This window comes from Dipodomys merriami, unplaced genomic scaffold (genome assembly GCF_024711535.1).
Source record: "Dipodomys merriami isolate MVZ:Mamm:240054 unplaced genomic scaffold, mDipMer1.0.p SCAF_5, whole genome shotgun sequence".
Taxonomy (NCBI): Eukaryota; Metazoa; Chordata; class Mammalia; order Rodentia; family Heteromyidae; genus Dipodomys; species Dipodomys merriami.
This window is the reverse complement of record NW_027206068.1, coordinates 21844944-21862244: the sequence shown is the minus strand read 5'-3', so window position 1 is coordinate 21862244 and position 17301 is coordinate 21844944. Positions and strand designations below refer to the sequence as shown.

The 17301-nt window shown below is 37.1% G+C and overlaps 1 protein-coding gene across 1 annotated transcript in view; it reads left to right on the top strand.

Moving 5' to 3' along the window:
- Positions 1-16701, top strand: part of Znf277 (zinc finger protein 277) — a 101558-nt gene extending 84857 nt beyond the window's left edge. The window contains exons 8-12 of the mRNA XM_069996179.1: positions 4501-4568; positions 11186-11282; positions 13094-13136; positions 14879-15053; positions 16428-16701. Coding sequence (XP_069852280.1) covers positions 4501-4568; positions 11186-11282; positions 13094-13136; positions 14879-15053; positions 16428-16614 — 570 coding nt within the window. The 3' untranslated portion in view covers positions 16615-16701. The remainder of the gene's footprint in view (positions 1-4500; positions 4569-11185; positions 11283-13093; positions 13137-14878; positions 15054-16427) is intronic.
- Positions 16702-17301: the final 600 nt, after the last annotated feature.

Sequence of the window (17301 nt, the reverse complement as noted above, 5' to 3'; positions counted from 1 at the left end):
TAGAACATTCACTTTTGGCCAGACACTGTCCTAGGCATTTACATTAAATCATTGAATCACATTCGTATGAAACAAGTACTAGTATTAAACCTATCTATAGATCAGGAGACAGGAAAGAAAGGTTAAGTAAGTTTCCCAGGCTCACTGAGCTAGAGCAAGATATTTATCCTCTGCAACAGAAATTCCTTCATTGTCAGAGTTCAAATAATTGTAATATCTGTATCTTACACCTTCAGTTGAATTTTTTGTCAAGATTATTTCATTATCTATTCGTTGCAACCCCTTTGCCCATTCTCTTTTATAATAAAACTTGAAAGTGAATTAACAACAAAGTGCAGCTGACTTTAATCTGTGCTCTAAGACTCTTGTCTGCATACTTTGTCTTCCTAGCTCTATATGCCTAACTACTTTGAAAGGGATTTAAGGTCAATATATATACATGAATGTATATATACATATACATGCAGCATAAGAGTCATCTACCTATAGAGTTCATTTTCAGTCCCTGTATACTCTCCAGACCCATTATCGCAATGGGCACAGCCAGGATATCCTGACAGGGTAACCTCTGTAGTTACCAAAGATGGGAAAGCTAGCTGGGCACAGGTGGCTCATGCTTATAATCCTAGTATTCAGGAGACTGAGATCTGAAGATCCCAGTTCAAAACCAGCTTGGGCAGACAAATCCAAAAGACTCTCCAGTTAACCAACAAAAAAGCTAAGGGAGAGCAAAAGGACCTTAGTTCAAGTCCCAAAAAAAGGCACCAAAAAAGGGGGAAGAATGGGAGGAGAATGGAAAGCCAATGAGGCTTGTTAAACTTTCATCTAAGTTCAGAAAACTGATAGGTTCCTTGTGTCTTCTTCGGGTAAGATAATTTCCATGTTTAATCATTTATACCAGTTTATGAATAATAACATGTGTTGATGAGGGCCTTTGCCTAAGTAAGATTTGCCTAGTCCAAATTATGTGCTTCAGTTCTTGCTTTGTTTTCTCACAAACAGAAGAGTTCTGTGGGGAGTAGGCTGCTTAAGGGACAAGGTGCCAGTTAGTTTCAGTTGGATACTCTTACCTCAGAGCCCAATGAACTGTCCACCAGCATCAAGGCTTCAGCAACATAATTCTGAGTTGTGTCCATGGTTCAAGCCCTGAATTTTCTGAATTTTTTTGCAGTGGTTTTATTATTTGATCTAATTTTTTTTTTTACTTATAATTATACAAAGCCACATATAATACAGGTAGTCTCAACCTTTTTTTTTTTTTTTTTTGTCGGTTATGGGTCTTGAAATCTGGACTTGGGCACTGTCTCTCACCTCTTCAGCTCAAGGCAAGCACCCTACTGCTTGAGCTACAGCACCAATTCTGGTTTTTCTGAGTGGTTTATTAGAGATAAGAGTTTCACAGACTTTCCTGCCCAGGCTGGCTTTGAACCTCGATCCTCAGATCTCAGCGTCCTGAGTAGCTAGGATTACAGGCGTGAGCCACTGGTGCCCAACCTCAACCGATTTTTCATAGTTTTGCTATAGTGTTTTTCTCTTAGTGTTTCTATTGGGTTTTTTGTAAGTGTGTGAACACATGTAAGTGTATATGGTTCAGGTGGATGGGTGCTGGGTGAGGGTGATATTTTTCCCCCATGTTTTTCTCCACCCTCTCATTGCTCATAAACCATCTGATGCAGGAGTTTGAGGGGGTGTTCTGAACATCTTTACTGACATGCCTTCCAAACTTTGTTTTTCTTGTGTTCTTTGCTTTCCTGACATGATTCATTAGCAAGCACAGTCTCTTAATTAGAGAGCTGTGTACTTTGATTTTTGAATTTTGTTTTCCTCTTTGGGTCTCATTTCTATAATGAATCATATATTTAAAATGTAATACAGCAGAGCACTTTGGGAAAGTCTGGGCCAATGTCATATGCAAATTGGTTATTTCCTAATATACTAGTTAACATAGATTGTCACTATCCTCTCAAGTTTGAGAAATCATTAATGTTGTATTATCTTGAGAAATCCCTATTTGTTGTATGTAATGAACACTAAAGTTGCAAAATCACAATTTGGGCTTAGAAGTCTGAAAGTAAAAGATATTTTTGTTCCTTTTGGCTCTAATGGTTTATTGCTAAGCATCATTTGTCTATATCATTCAGAATAGTAATATCTCAGATGGCCCTTCCTTGAATAATATCTTGTTGCAATAAAAGATTGACCATAAATCCTAGTCCCAAGAGACCAAGTAAAGCATGAAGTATTCAATTTGGTGCCAAAAATTTTAACAAAGATCCTGTTAACAACGTTGAATATATTCTTGATGTTCTTTGATGAGGTTCACAGTGACTCTAGAAAATACATTACAGAGTCCAAATTAACTGTCTCTAATAACAGTATGGTAGATCTCTGCATGTCTGAGTTTATGCATCGTTTAGCAGATAAATAATGACAGTTTCAAAACCTCTCATTAAGTTGATAAATGATAGATTTTCTTTTTCCCTCTAAATCATAATGATGACTGATGGTTTTTGTTTTTAGCTAAATAAGTATCTTCATTATTTTTTTAAATGTCCACAACTACATAAAATTTTCTTGTTTTTCCAAAAGAAAAACATTGAATAATGAGGATAGCTATACTAATAGTAGGTCCATCTGTGTTTGACCATATCTATAGATCATCTACTTGGAAAAAATCCATTAATATTCTAGTCTCTCTCTTTTGTATACTGTCTGCTCTTGTATGGCATAGTAGAAATATGGGATAAAAATGGAAAAAGGCACAACTCATAGGAGAAAAGAGCAATGGTTAGACCAGAAGAAATCACTCATGCTTGTTTCTCTACCAGGTTTTGCTGAAACTGAGAGCAAGCTTGCTATGGAAAGTCCCAAAAGGCAAACGTTTTTACCCTGTCAATTCTAAAATGTCCAGGGATTTGAATAGATACTTGAGTATCTATTCATGCTCAGTACTGTGTGCTTAATAGACATCATTAATTACCTCACAAATTTCTTTTAAAATAAGATCCAAATTGGCCTCAAATATTTAGATTTTTTTCCATTTTAAATACAGATTAAAATAAACATTTTAGTTACCAGTGTTTTCCATGCTCTAGAACTCATCTGTGAGCACATACCATATCTTCCTGACCATTCAAGTTGAAGAGAAGTAATACAGCAAATAAGAAAATATATACATGATCTCTGGTAGAGATCAGTGCTTTGGCAAGCAGTAGAACATGAGAGAGAAATATATATAACTTGGAAGAACAGAGTTATTTTAGAAAGGATAGTTGAAGCAAGACTGAGGTATTCATATTTGAGCAGAGACAAGTGTAAGCCAGTACAGATATGTAGGAGGGCATTGTATACAACAGAGCATCTGACAGTGTGAAAGGAGTTGTGTAAAAGTGAGCAGGTTTCCTGGCACCAGTGGCTTACGCCTGTAATCCTAGCTACTCAAAAGGCTGAGATCTGAGGATCGCGGGTCAAAGCCAGCCCCAGCAGGAAAAGGCCATGTCTTATCTCCAGTAAACCACCAGAAAACTAGAAGTGGCACTGTGGCTCAAGGGGTAGAATGCTCATCTTGAGCTGAAGAGCTGAGGCACAGCACTCAGACCCAGAGTTCAAGCCCCATGACTGACAAAAAAAAAAAAAAAAAAGTGAGCAGGCTGTGTTCAGGGCACAGCTGAAAGAGCAGACTAGATAGAGCAAATTGAGGAGAAGAAGTAACGGGAAATAAGGATGAAGAGAGAGCCAGGAAAGTCAAGGAGGTCTTACAGCTGTGAAAAGAACTCTGAATTTTGTCCAAAATGTGTTAAGAATCCATGAAAGGGTTTCTACATTTAACTAACTGTCTGTCCTTTAGCAAAATCATTATGGCAGCTGTCTAAGAAATATACTAGACCAAGAAAAATAAAGACCAAGAAAATAAATAGATTGCATTTAGGAAGGGGTTGTTTGTTTTTTGTTTTTTGTTTTTTTTCAGGTTCTCCATCAGAAGATTTACATGTCTTTTTAAACAAGATCCTTAAGTGATCCTGGTTTTTTATTTGGTTGTAGTTTGGGGTTTTTTTTTTTCGAATTTGGGGAACAGGATCTGGCTGTCCAGCCCAGCATTCCTCAGCGCTAAGATTCTAGGCAGGATTACAGTATGTACCAGTGTACCTAGATTAAGATCCCAAATAATTTTAATATCTATCCAGGATTGAGAAACACTGATTTAAAATGAAGAGAAGAAATTTGATTGTATAAATCAGGCTATTGCTGTATCAAATATATTTACACATATATATAGCATATTTATATATGTATTATATAGAGACAGCATATTAAGATATACCCACACTTATAATGGAAACAAAAGTTCTAATATATCCATTAAATGGCTTCAAAACCATCTTAGTACATTTGGTTCTGACTTTTGATTTTCTGTTTCTGTTTTATGTTCTGTGTCTATCTATCTTATACCGTTGCTCTCTTCTTTTCAATCTCTTTTAACCCTCTGTTCTTCCTACAAAGGAACTTGGAAAATCATGGGAAGAAGTTCAGCTGGAAGATGATCAGGAGTTGCTGGACCACCAGGAAGAGTAAGACTTGTAATTGCCGCTAATTAATTACAATGTTTTAAGAATAGAAAGATAAATCCTTAATGTGGTCTAAAATTATCATTCCAAAGAGAGAATAAAAAGAAAATCTTTTTCAGCCATGTATTCTTTCGTGAAATATAACAAGAATTTTAATTCGCAAAAAAATCAGTGCATTGTTACTCCAACTAAATTAAAGCTATAAATTGAACACATAGATACTTTAAAGTTTAAAGTTTAATATGTTCCAGAATGCTTTGTTTATTCAGTTATTTCACAGGCCTTGGAATGATTTGATCTTAGAATTCTCACTATAGTAGAGTTGTATATCAGTGCACTAGAGAATATAACAAACTTGAAAAAAAAATCATTTCCTATCCCATCAAAAATTAATTTAAAACATTCATAGCTTCTTTTTTTGAAATTAAGTTTGAGAACCTAAATGGACTCCCTATTAATCATCCTTTTTTTTTTAATTCCAGCTAGTAGTTTAGCCTGTTTTCCCTTAACAGTGAAATAAAGTTCAAAGCTGGAGAATTTCCATTTACTAATTTTCTGATACAGAGATATTCAGGATGAAAATCCTCTAAAGTAGAATAAAAACATTTCTTTTCCATTAGGATAGGCTATTTAGACTATTTAATGGATAAATGTTGAAGTTCTAACTACACAAAATGTTATAAATAACAATAGTTATGAGCTGGACTGAATGGGCTGATAACTCCCTATGATCTAGTCTTATATATTGTTTTCTACCAAGGAGGCTTTAATGTGAATTGGGCTAGGTTGATCTTCAAAGTAATAGCAATGATGATTTCTGAACTTGCCATAAGAAAGTCTCCCTGATTTGAATTTGGATGGGTAAATCTTTAGTTCTTTGTCTTCACAGGCTTCCTTACTGAAGTTTTCCTGGTTTTGGAATAATAAAAAGTTAGGAGTGGGGCTGGGAAGGTGGCTCAGTGGTAGAGCACTTGCCTTGCATGCTCGAGGCCCTGGGTTTGATTCCTCAGCACCACATAAGCAAAAAAAAAAAAAAAAAGCCGGAAGTGGCACTGTGGCTCAAGTGGTAGAATGCTAGCCTTGAGCTGAAGACTGGGTGCTTAAGGGACAGCACCCAGGCCCAGAGTTCAGGCCCCACAACCGGGCCCAAAAAAAAAAGGTAGGAGTGTTTTAAAAACAAAAGCAGACACAAAGACCAATGGAACAGACTAGAAGGCCCAGAAATAAACTCATGCACTTATAGCCAACTGATGTTTGACAAAGGAGTCCAAATATATGCTGAGAAAGAATAGCCTCTTCAATAAATGGTCCCGGGAGAACTGGATGTCCACATACAACAGACTGAACTTGGACCCTGTCTCTCACCCTATATTGATAATAATCCAAAGTAGATCAAAGATTTTAATGTAAAACTTGAAACTACTACAAGAAAGAGTAGGGGAAGACACTAGAACTTATGACATGAGCAAGAACTTCCTGAATAGAATTCCAGAGGATTAGCAAATAAGAGAGAGATTTGGCAAATGGGATTCCATTAAACTAAAATGCTTCTTTTTTTTCTTTTTTTTCTTTTTTTTATTTTTATTTTTATTTTTTGTGAACACACTGTACAGAGGGGTTACAATTACATGGGCAGGTTAATGCGTACATTTCTTATCAAGCATTGCAGCCTCCTCCTTTGTTTACCCTTCACATGCCTTCCCAGCCTCCCCCCCCACCCCCCCCTCCTAACCCTCCCCGCCCTTCCCCCCCCCCAACATTGTAAAGCTCGTTTTCCACATGACAACTTGTACTTCTCATTGTTGCAACAGGGTCCACCTGTATCCTTAAACAACTGGTTTTTCCCCATCTCCTCTACAAGTTATACTGACATCAAATATAGTGAAAGCAGGGGTTATACTGTGGGGGAGGGACATAAAAAGCTACAAAGAGATAATCTTATAAATGCGTTAGAAACACATGCATGAAAGAAAAAAACATTAAAATACATATCTAAGGGTTCATTTTCCTAACATCACATTATCTGACCTTTTCTGCTTGACTCATACATATACTAGATATTGCAAATAAGGGAAACCATGGGACCTATGTTTCTTTGGGCCTGGCTTACTTCACTTAATATAATTTTTTCCAAGTTTTTCCATTTCCTAATAAATGAGACAATGTCATTCTTTCTGATGGAGGCATAGAATTCCATTGTGTATATATACCACATTTTCTTGATCCATTCATCTACTGAGGGGCATCTGGGCTGGTTCCATATCTTAGCTATGGTAAATAATGCTGCAATAATGTGCTGGTAGCTTTAGTGTGGTCTTGTTTGTAAACATTTGGGTTAATGCCCAAAAGTGGGATTTCTGGGTCATAGGGGAGCTCTATGTGGAGTCTTTTCAGTAACCTCCATACTGTTTTCCAAAGTGATTGAACAAGTTTACATTCCCACCAACAATGAAGTAAGGTTCCTTTCTGTCCACATCTTCTCCAGCATCTGTTGTTGTTAGAGTTCTTGATTTTTGCCATTCTGACTGGAGTGAGGTGGTATCTCAATGTTGTTTTGATTTGCATTTCTTTTATGGCTAGAGATGTTGAGCATTTCTTCATGTGTCTATTGGCCATCCTTCTTTCTTCTTCAGAGTAGCTTCTCTTTAAGTCTTTAGCCCACTTATTTATTGGGCAGTTGTTTCTTTGAGGATTTGTTGTTGGGGGATTTAATTTTTGAGTTCCAAGTATATTTTAGATATGAGACCCTTGTCTGTTGTATGGCTAGTGAAGATCTTCTCCCAATCTGTGGGCTTTCTAGTGATCTTGCTAGCTATGTCCTTTGCCATGCAGAAGCTCTGCAACTTCATGCGATCCCATTTGTCCAACCTTTCTTTGATTTGTTGTGTTTCTGGGTCTCTATTAAGAAAACTTCGGCCTGAGCCAAGGAGACCTAGGGTTTCTCCTATTCCATCCTGTAATGTTTTCAGAGTGTCTGCTTTGACTTCAAGGTCTTTGATCCATTTGGAGTTAATTCTGGTGCAGGGTGATATATAAGGATCTAGCTTTAGTTTTCTACAAGTAGTTAACCAATTTTGCCAGCACCATTTACTGAAGAGGCTGTCTTTCTTCCATTCTATTTTTTTAGCTCCCTTATCGAAGATTAGATGGCTATAGGTCTGTAGGTTCATTTCTGGGTTTTCAATTCTTATCCATTGGTCCTGAGGTCTGTTCTTATGCCAATACCAAGCTGTTTTGATTACTATGGTTTTATAGTAGAGTTTGAAATTTGGTATTGATATTCCTCCAGCAGTGTTCTTTCCATTGAGGGAGCGTTTTTGCTATTCAGGGTCTTTTATTGTTCCATATGAATTTTTGGATTGCCTCTTCTATTTCCTTGAAGAATGAGGGTGGAATTTTGATAGGTATCGCATTGAATTTGTAGATAGCCTTGGGAAGTATTGCCATTTTCACGATGTTAATCTTTCCAATCCAGGAGCATGGGGGGTTTTGCCATTTTCTAAGTTCTGTTTTAATTTCCTTTTTCAAGATTTTAAAGTTTTCATCATAGAGGTCTTTCACTTCTTTGGTTAAGTTAATTCCTAGGTATTTTATTTTTTGTGGGGCTATTACAAATGGAGTTGCTTTCCTAATTTCAGCCACACTTTTCTCATTGTTGGCATACAGAAAAACCATTGATTTTGGGGGGTTAATTTTATACCCTGATACTTTGCCAAAGTTTTGAATCAGCTTGAGTAATTTGGGAGTGGAGTCTATGGGATTCTTTAAATACAAGATCATGTCATCTGCAAAGAGGGAGAGTTTTATTTCTTCTTTCCCTATTTGGATCCCCTTTATGTCTGCATCTTGTCTTATTGCTGTAGCTAGGCATTCTAATACTAGATTGAAGAGAAGTGGAGAGAGTGGACATCCTTGTCTTGTTCCTGAGTTAAGAGGAAATGGCTTTAGTTTTTCACCATTAAGTATAATGCTGGCTGTAGATTTGTCATATACAGCCTTTATTGTATTGAGGAATGTTGCATGGATTCCTAATTTTTCAAAACCTTCATCATAAAGCAGTGTTGGATCTTGTCGAAGAAGAGAACACACCCAAATAAATAAACTCAGAGATGAGAATGGAAACATCACCACGGAAACAACCAAGATTCAGAACATTATGAGGGAATACTTCTTAAAACTTTATGCTAATAAGTTTGAGAACTTGACAGAAATGGACCTTTTCCTAGCAAATATTGACATGCCAAAACTAAACCAAGATGAGTTAAACCAGCTTAACAGGCCCATATCATGCATTGAAATAGAAACAGCAATAAGAGACCTTCCAGCTAAGAAAAGTCCAGGATCAGATGGTTTTACAGCGGAATTCTACAAGGCCTTCAAAGCAGAGCTCACACCAATACTCCTCCAACTCTTCAATGAAATTGAAAGAGAAAGTTCACTACCGAACACATTCTATGAAGCCATCATAACCCTCATCCCAAAACCAGGCAGGGACTCATCGAAGAAAGAGAACTATAGACCCATTTCTTTGATGAACATTGATGCAAAACTTCTCAACAAAATTTTGGCCAATCGACTTAAACTAAAATGCTTCTACATAGCAAAGGATATTGTCATGAAGCTGAAAAGATGGCCTACAGCCAGGTGCCAGTGGCTCATACCTGTAATCCTAACTATTCATAAGGCTGAAGTATGAGGATCATACTTGAAGAGTTGTATCTCCAGTTAACCACCTAAAAGCCAGAAGTGGGGCTGTGATCCACTCAAGTGTTAGAGAGGTAGCCTTGAGGAGAAAAAAAACAACTCAGGGACCATGCTGTACCAAGAATGGCACATAAGGAAGAAAAAGAAAAAGAAGACAGTCCAAAAGATTGGGAGAGGAACTTTGCCAGCAGTATATCTAACAAGAGATTAATAACAATTATATATATTGTATATATTATATATAATTACATATTGTATATAATATATATTATATACATATATAACAAGGAGCTTAAAAAACTAAGCCCCAAAGAATCAATAACCCAATCAATAAATTAGCAAAGAAGCTAAATGGCCACTTCTGAGAAGTTAAAATGGCCAATGGATACATGGGGGGAAAAAAAGCACTCACAATCCCTGGCCATAAAGGAAATGCAAATCTAAATAACACTGACTGGAAAACCATCTTACCCCAGTCAGAATGGCCATCATCAAGAATACAAACAACAAATACTAATGAAGGTGTGGGGGAGAAGGATCCATAATACACTATGGGGATGTAAATTATAGCCACTATAGAAATCAGTATGGAAATTCCTCAAAAAACTAAAAATAGAGCTATACTATAATCCCACAATACCACTCCTGGACATTTTACAGTTTACAAAACAGGATACAATACAGATAATCACCCATGTTCATTGCAGTACTATTTACAATCGCCAATGTATAGAAATAGCTCAAACGCCTTACAGCAGACAAGTGAGCCAAGAAAATGTAATGCAAATGATATCCTCTGTGTGTGTGTGTGTGTGTGTGTGTGTGTGTGTGTGTGTGTGTGTGTGTGTGTGTGTAATTAAACTATATCATTTGCAGAGAAATGGATCAATCTGGGGAGGAAAAAAACATATTGAGTGAAGTAAGCCCGGCCCAGAAAGATACGGGTACATGTTTTCTGTCATATGTAAGTCTTACATCCAAAACACACAGGGATATATGTATACATATAAGGCCAACCTGAATAAAATACAGCACATGCAGGAATGGAACTCCCTAGTGTAAAACCCTTGAACAATTAACAGACAGTTTTTAACAAAATGAATATAAGGAAGCTGAATGTATTTTGAATGGGAGGCTTTTTGGAAGAGGGTCAATGAATGGAAAGGGGAATGTTGTTCATAATACTCAAATGTACATCTAGGAAAAAGGAACTGGTAAACATGATGTGACTACAGGGCCAAAGGTATGTGGGAATGGAAGGGACAACGATGGAAGGGGTGACTGGTCAAAATGCACATAAATGGACACATGTTCAATTATAACCCTTTACACAACCATTTGTAGATTTTTTTTTAATTTAATGCATGCCTGTAGATGGGGGAAGTAGTAAAAAGGGATCCTGTATGCTGTTTGAGTTCTGTATCTACCACCAGAAATTAACACTTGCCTTGTTTTAAATGATCCACATTTCCCTCATAAAAGATATATGACTTGCCTTTTTAAAATTGGTCGTTGAGAAACATTCCCAGCATCGCCCCGCACAGTGTGTGCTCTTAGTAATTGTGGCTAATGAGAGAGTGTCACATCTCTTGATATGTGTCCTTTGCAAATAAGACCTAGTTGTTTCAGGAAAATATTGCACTCATTCTGTAGTCAACTAGCTGCTGAGAAGAGTGGCAAATACAAGAAAATGGAACAGCACCTGTTTGCTGTTTATATTAATTTCATTGTGTTGCTTTGAATTTCAATAGCTCTATCGGAAAGTTGTAATATGCTGTTATAGTCTTTGCCAAAATGTCTGAGTTGAGAGATTGGTTGTGTTTCCTGAGAAGGAGAAAGTAATACTAACTTACTGTAGAGTGTACCCTCCTAACAGAAAGAATCTCTATGTTACTCTATTTTCTCTTTTAACCCAGAGACTGGTCTGATTGGGAAGAGCACCCTGTCTCTGCTGTATGTCTGTTCTGTGAAAAGCAAGCAGAAACAATTGAGAAATTATACATTCACATGAAGGTGAGAAGTTTTTATTCATTTTTATTTTCTGTTTTGGCAAGGGTAAGCTGACAATCATTTTACCCTTATTTGCCTTACTTGCCTTTCTCAGTCATTATCTCATTCTTAAAATGAGCCAGGCCTATCAAGAGAACCACCGATCAGGGAAATTTACTTCTAGCCCACCAGACCTAGGTGAGCTAGGTGAGCAATGGGATCACTGATGGATCCCACCTATGAGATGCTTACCAAATAGTTGTAGTTGAAAAGTTTGGATATAGCTGGGCCCTGGTGGCTCACGCCTGTAATCCTAGCTACTCAGGAGGCTGAGATCTGAGGATCGCTGTCAAAGCCAGCCCAGGCAGGAAAGTCCATGAAACTCTTATCTCCAATAAACACTCAGAAAACCGCAAGTGGTGCTGTAGCTCAAGTGGTAGAGTGCTTGCCTTGAGCTGAAGAGCTGAGGGACAGCACTCAGGCCCAGAGTTCAAGCCCCATGACCGACAAAAAAAAAAAAAAGAAAAGGTCTAGATATGCCACCAAGATTAACAATACCTACATATGGCCAGTTCTTATACTGCTGACTAGGTGATCAACTAGGTGTTAGTATTCATTAAGGCCCTAGTTCGTCTGGGAGGCAGGGGAATAGATGAGATCAAAGGTCTTACAGCTCCTTCAGGTATCAGATTTTGGGGAAAAGAAATTTAGGAGCATTGCCAGTCTAGCTTCTTTTCTGTGCATCATTTATAGATGATAGTGTACAATCCCTATGTGCAGGCCCTCTGTCTGTGACCCTCAGCTGGATGCTGGAGGCGTGGAAGAGGAACACCTAAGGAATTCTAACAACATCACAAGCTTGAAGGATAAGGGGTGATTCTGATAGTAAAGTATTTCTGGATGATTCTGAAATTCTCAGCTATCTCTGTCAATAGCAAATGGTGCTCTCCCCTTTCACATACCTTCACTCCTCCTCATTCAGAAACACCATTCTTAGTTCAATAAAATAAGGACTTGGATAATAATATAAAAGCACTTACCCTCAAGAAACCAGGAAATCTTTCTCTGATGTAAGCATAGAGTTTTCTGTGCTTAAAGTTACTAGATAATATCCTAATGTCCTTGAGTTGTAAGAAGCCTTAGTACCCCATGCGTAGAGACTCCAGTTTCAGCATCATTTATGAGTGTGTTTAACCTCTGCTCTGCCACATGCACTGATAACATATCACAAATTCCTGATCATCTTGAATAGTGTTGTGCTGTACTAAATGTTGTCACTTCAAGTTAGATGGTCTTTATCCTCTGTGGGCATGGAAGTAAAAACAGTTGCAGGAAGGAAGCAAACAATGCACTGTGCATTGTGAAAATTGAAAGGAAGTGTGATTTTTGCGAAGATAGGAGTGATGAAGAACTTTCAAGATTAGCAGTATATTTGACAGCACAAATGAAAAATGGAATGTGTAAAATTAGCTGTCTGTTTATGGAGCAAAGAACCTGTTTCCATAATTCTAATTCAGATTCTCAGCATGCCAGAGCTACATCTTACCTACACACTTATCAGACTGCGGATCTCAGAGTAAAAACTGCAGCAATAAGCTATGAATAATTAAAATGCTATAACTGATTGATATGACTTGTTTAGCTTGTACTTTAAAAAAGCAGTTGAATATGGAGGGAAGTAGTTAGAATCAGAAGACTTCAAAAGCAGAAGATGAACTCAGACTGGTTTTCTAAAGTTCTCAAACTCCTGTGAATGAGCTGTCTGCTTATAACATCAGCCTGAAAGATTAAATAATTTATGTGCTCACAAATATAACCGTTCCTTTTTTTTTAAGGACACACATGAATTTGATCTCCTCAAAATAAAATCAGAACTTGGTAAGTTTGATTTGGAAATTGTTTTCATGACGCTGCATTTTTATAAACTCATGCAAACAACAACTACATTCTATAGCTGTGATTGTAGGACACATAGCCTGAGTGCCTCTGGACAGATGATCTTAACAGAACTCACTTAGGCATTGGTTCTCAACCATTGTGAAGTATAATATTCAGTTACAGAGTTTTGTTTTTTCACATAGCCTTTCTTCTACTTTGCTACACACATACACGCACGCATGCACGCACACACGCACATACGTGCGTGTGCTTTAAATAAAATAGGAGGAGGAGGCCAACAGCACAAATTGTTGAAGTCAGACCAGAGACTCCCAGCTGTAACACTTACTGGCTATATAACCTTGGGCCTGGGGTCATAAAATTGTTATAGGGAGTGAATAATGTATCTAAAACACCTAGCATTATTTATTATAGATGTACCCAACTCTATCATTTTCAGCATTTCTACCATGGAAGGATTAGAAATAAAATACTGATTTCCTAATGAATCTGAAATAGTAGAAAGCTTGCTCCTCATATTTCAGCTCAGATGATGCTTTCTTCAACCCTTAGATATATTACTTTGCCTTGCTGCTCTCATGGAAATGTGTATACATGTACTGCTTCACAGCCAGCCACATGAGCTCTGGAGCCAACAGCCTGGTGCCGGATCCTAACTTTCCCACTTACTAGCTATGGAACCTTGGACAGTTTCTCAATATGTGCCTTGGATGTGATGATTGTACCTATCTGATAGAGTTTTAAAAATCAAAATGTACGGGGAAAGTAATTAGAATACCACTTAGCACACGTAAGCCCTGTGTTGATATTTAGTATTAGGTTTTATCATTCATTTCACTATTCACGTTCACTAATTAGGTTAAGAGCCCCATTAAAAAAAAATTATAACAAGTCGGGTTTTGGTAGCTCATACCTGCAATCCTAGGTACTCAGGAAACTGAGATCTGAGGATCCCAGTTCAAAGCTAGTTAGGGCAGGAAAGGCCATGAGACCATCTCCAATAAACTACTCAAAAATCCCTAAGTGGCAATGTGGCTCAAGTAGTATAGCCACTTGTAGAGCAAAAAGAAGCTCAAGGACAGCTCCCAGGTACCAAGTTCAAGCCCCAGGACTGGCAGAAAAAAAAAAGTATAACCAAGAATTGTAAATGTTCTTACCATTAAAAAATGATAAACTTTTGAGGAGATATGATTATCAAGGCCCTATTCTATTTAAACATTAAACAATGTACATATATCTACATTACATAGAATCCCATAAGTATGTATAATTTTAAGTTTTTATCTATCAATTAAAAAATAAATGTAACTTAAATTTTAAAAAAGAGCAGATGTCATGGCATATACCTTTGATCTGAGCTATTTGGGAGGCTAAGATCACGAGGATCACATTTTGAGGCCACCCCAAGCAAAAAGTTCACCAGACCTCCATTGAAAGCTAGATGTGATAGATAGGCATCATCCCAGGCTGTGCAGGAAGCATAAATAGGAGGATCTTAGTCCAGTCATATGTGAGAAACGCTTTTCAAAAAACTAACAAAAAATAGCACAAGGATGTGATTCAAGTGGTAGAGTGCCTGTCTAACAAGTGTGAAGCCTTGAGTTAAGCCCTGCTACTGCCAGGAAAAACAAAAAAGAATAAAGAGAAAAAAATCAGAGTCAAAAAAGAGAGTGAAAAAAATTAGATAGTTGTCTGATGATTCTCTTTACTGTCATTTGCAGGACTAAGTTTCTATCAACAAGTGAAACTGGTCAATTTCATTCGAAGGCAAGTTCACCAGTGCAGATGTTATGGCTGCAATGCAAAGTTTAAATCCAAGGCTGACTTAAGAACTCACATGGAAGAAGTTAAACACATATCCCTGCTTCCTGAAAGAAAGACCTGGGACCAGCTAGAGTAAGTACTGCTAACCAAGTGGAAACTCCCGTGCTCTGACTGCTTTTTCTGTTTATTTATGTAATTTCTTTAAACTTACAGAAGGAATGTATAGGTAGTGTAAAAAAGTAAAAAAAAAAAAAAAAAAAAAAACTCAAAAACCACCTCTTAAAGGAAGCAAACTGTTTTAGAATTTGTAGTATGGAGCTATACAGCTGAAGACAAATAAGGGTGTAAGTAGTATCAAAATAAACATAGACTAATTATATTTTGTTAGCAAAATATTGCAAGCACAGTTCTATGCTTGATACCTAGCAAATGCATCATTTTTAATGATTGTCAAATACCTCATTGTATGAATATAACCTGATGACTTCTAGATATTCACGTTGTTCTTTACATTTTCCTATTAAAATAGTAATCCAATGAATATACATATGTCTGCATTTATTTCATTTAAATAAACTTCTAGAAATAAATTGCTATGTTAAAGATATGCTCACTGTTAGAACTTTTGATATAATTTTTATATATTGGCTTTTTTAAAACATTAAGCCATTGGTCATTGATAATAACTATTGAGTATTGTCAGACTCTCAAATAATCTTTTTTTAAAAATTATTATCTTTTAAGTAGTTGTACAAAAGGGTAACCATTCAACAAACCAATTTATAAATACAATGCATCTTGATCGATGTCCAAGTATCTTTTATCTTACTTCTTTCTGGGCTGATTCTCATATCATCCTTGATAGTTTCACTTGAAGGAACCTCTAAAATGCTGTAAGTATCTACCTGCCCAGAGGTCCCTTCGTTCTCAGAGAATGTTAAATCAGACTTTCTACAACCCTAGCCAAAAGCTATAGTTTTCCTTCTTCAGAAAATCTCAGATTTGTGAAAAACAAATTCAGCCTGAATTGAACTGGTACCTCATTCTTATAATTCTTTATAGAGATCAAATGTGAAGGAGCCAATAATGATTAGATGGAGAAATAAAACACAGGGAGAAACCTAATCATTTGAAAGGGTAACTGTTTTGAACTTTCTTAATCTTCAGTGAAGAACTGGGACCTCTGAATAGAAATGAAAAGCCATGCCATTTTTAGCTTCATACAAACCATATCTAACTACCAGAACTACCGAGTATGGAGCAAGGCTGCCTTTCAAGATAGTGTGTTTCTTATCATGGTCAATATCAAGCAGAGGCTGAGTGCCCACTGGGCAAGAATATTTCCCCTAGGCTGATGTCAGACAGTGAAAGTAACTAAGAAGTTAACTCCAATACAATCTTTGCAAAACTTGGTGAAATTGTTAAGAAGGAAACCTAGTAATGTGTACATTCAGCTGCCTAGAGATTTTACTAGGTTGACTGTTCAACGTATCTGGTTATTTTCAGGTATTACTTTCCCACTTATGAAAACGACACTCTCCTGTGTACACTGTCTGACGGTGAAAGTGACCCGACAGGTTGGGAACAAATCGAAGATGTTCCCATCTATAGTGAAGACACCTCCAAACTGCAGGCTTTGAAACAAAGCAGTATTTTGAACCAGCTCCCACTACAGGAGTGCTTGAAGAACTAGAAGAAACTGCTGCAGAAGCAGTTTTTTGGTATGTTATTTTCCTCTGTAACAGATATGAAAGAATCATTTAAATAAATTTGAATATCAACAAAGAACTAGTCTTGTGAATTTCTTTTTTAAATAAATCTGTGATTGTTCAAGAAATAAAGTAGAAAAAATAAAATGAGGACATTTTATATTTTGGCTATCAGATTTTATTGTGTTATCATAAATCTCATTGAGGTCATAATTATCTATACTTAGAATTACACACAAATCATAAAGATATGTTCAGAGTAGTTATAACCTGATTTTATCAATTGTTTCAGTCTTCTTCCCCCGCCAATCTCCATCCATCAAGAAAGGTAGTGACAAAATACACAAAAGAAAACAGTCAAGGGGCTGGGAAGGTGGCTCAGTGGTAGCATGCTTGCCTTGCATGCATGAGGCCCTGGGTTCGATTCCTCAGCACCATACAAGCAAAAAGCCAGAAGTGGCGCTGTGGCTCAAGTGATAGAGCACTAGCCTTGAGCTGAAGAGCTGAGGGACAGTGCCCAGGCCCAGAGTTCAGGCCCCACGACCGGACCCAAAAAAAAAAAAAAAAAAAAAAAAACTCCCTAGAAATCCTACTGCATTGTTGATGGGAGTATAAACTTGTTCAACCACTTTGAAAAGCATCATGGAGGTTCCTCAAAAGACTTCACATAG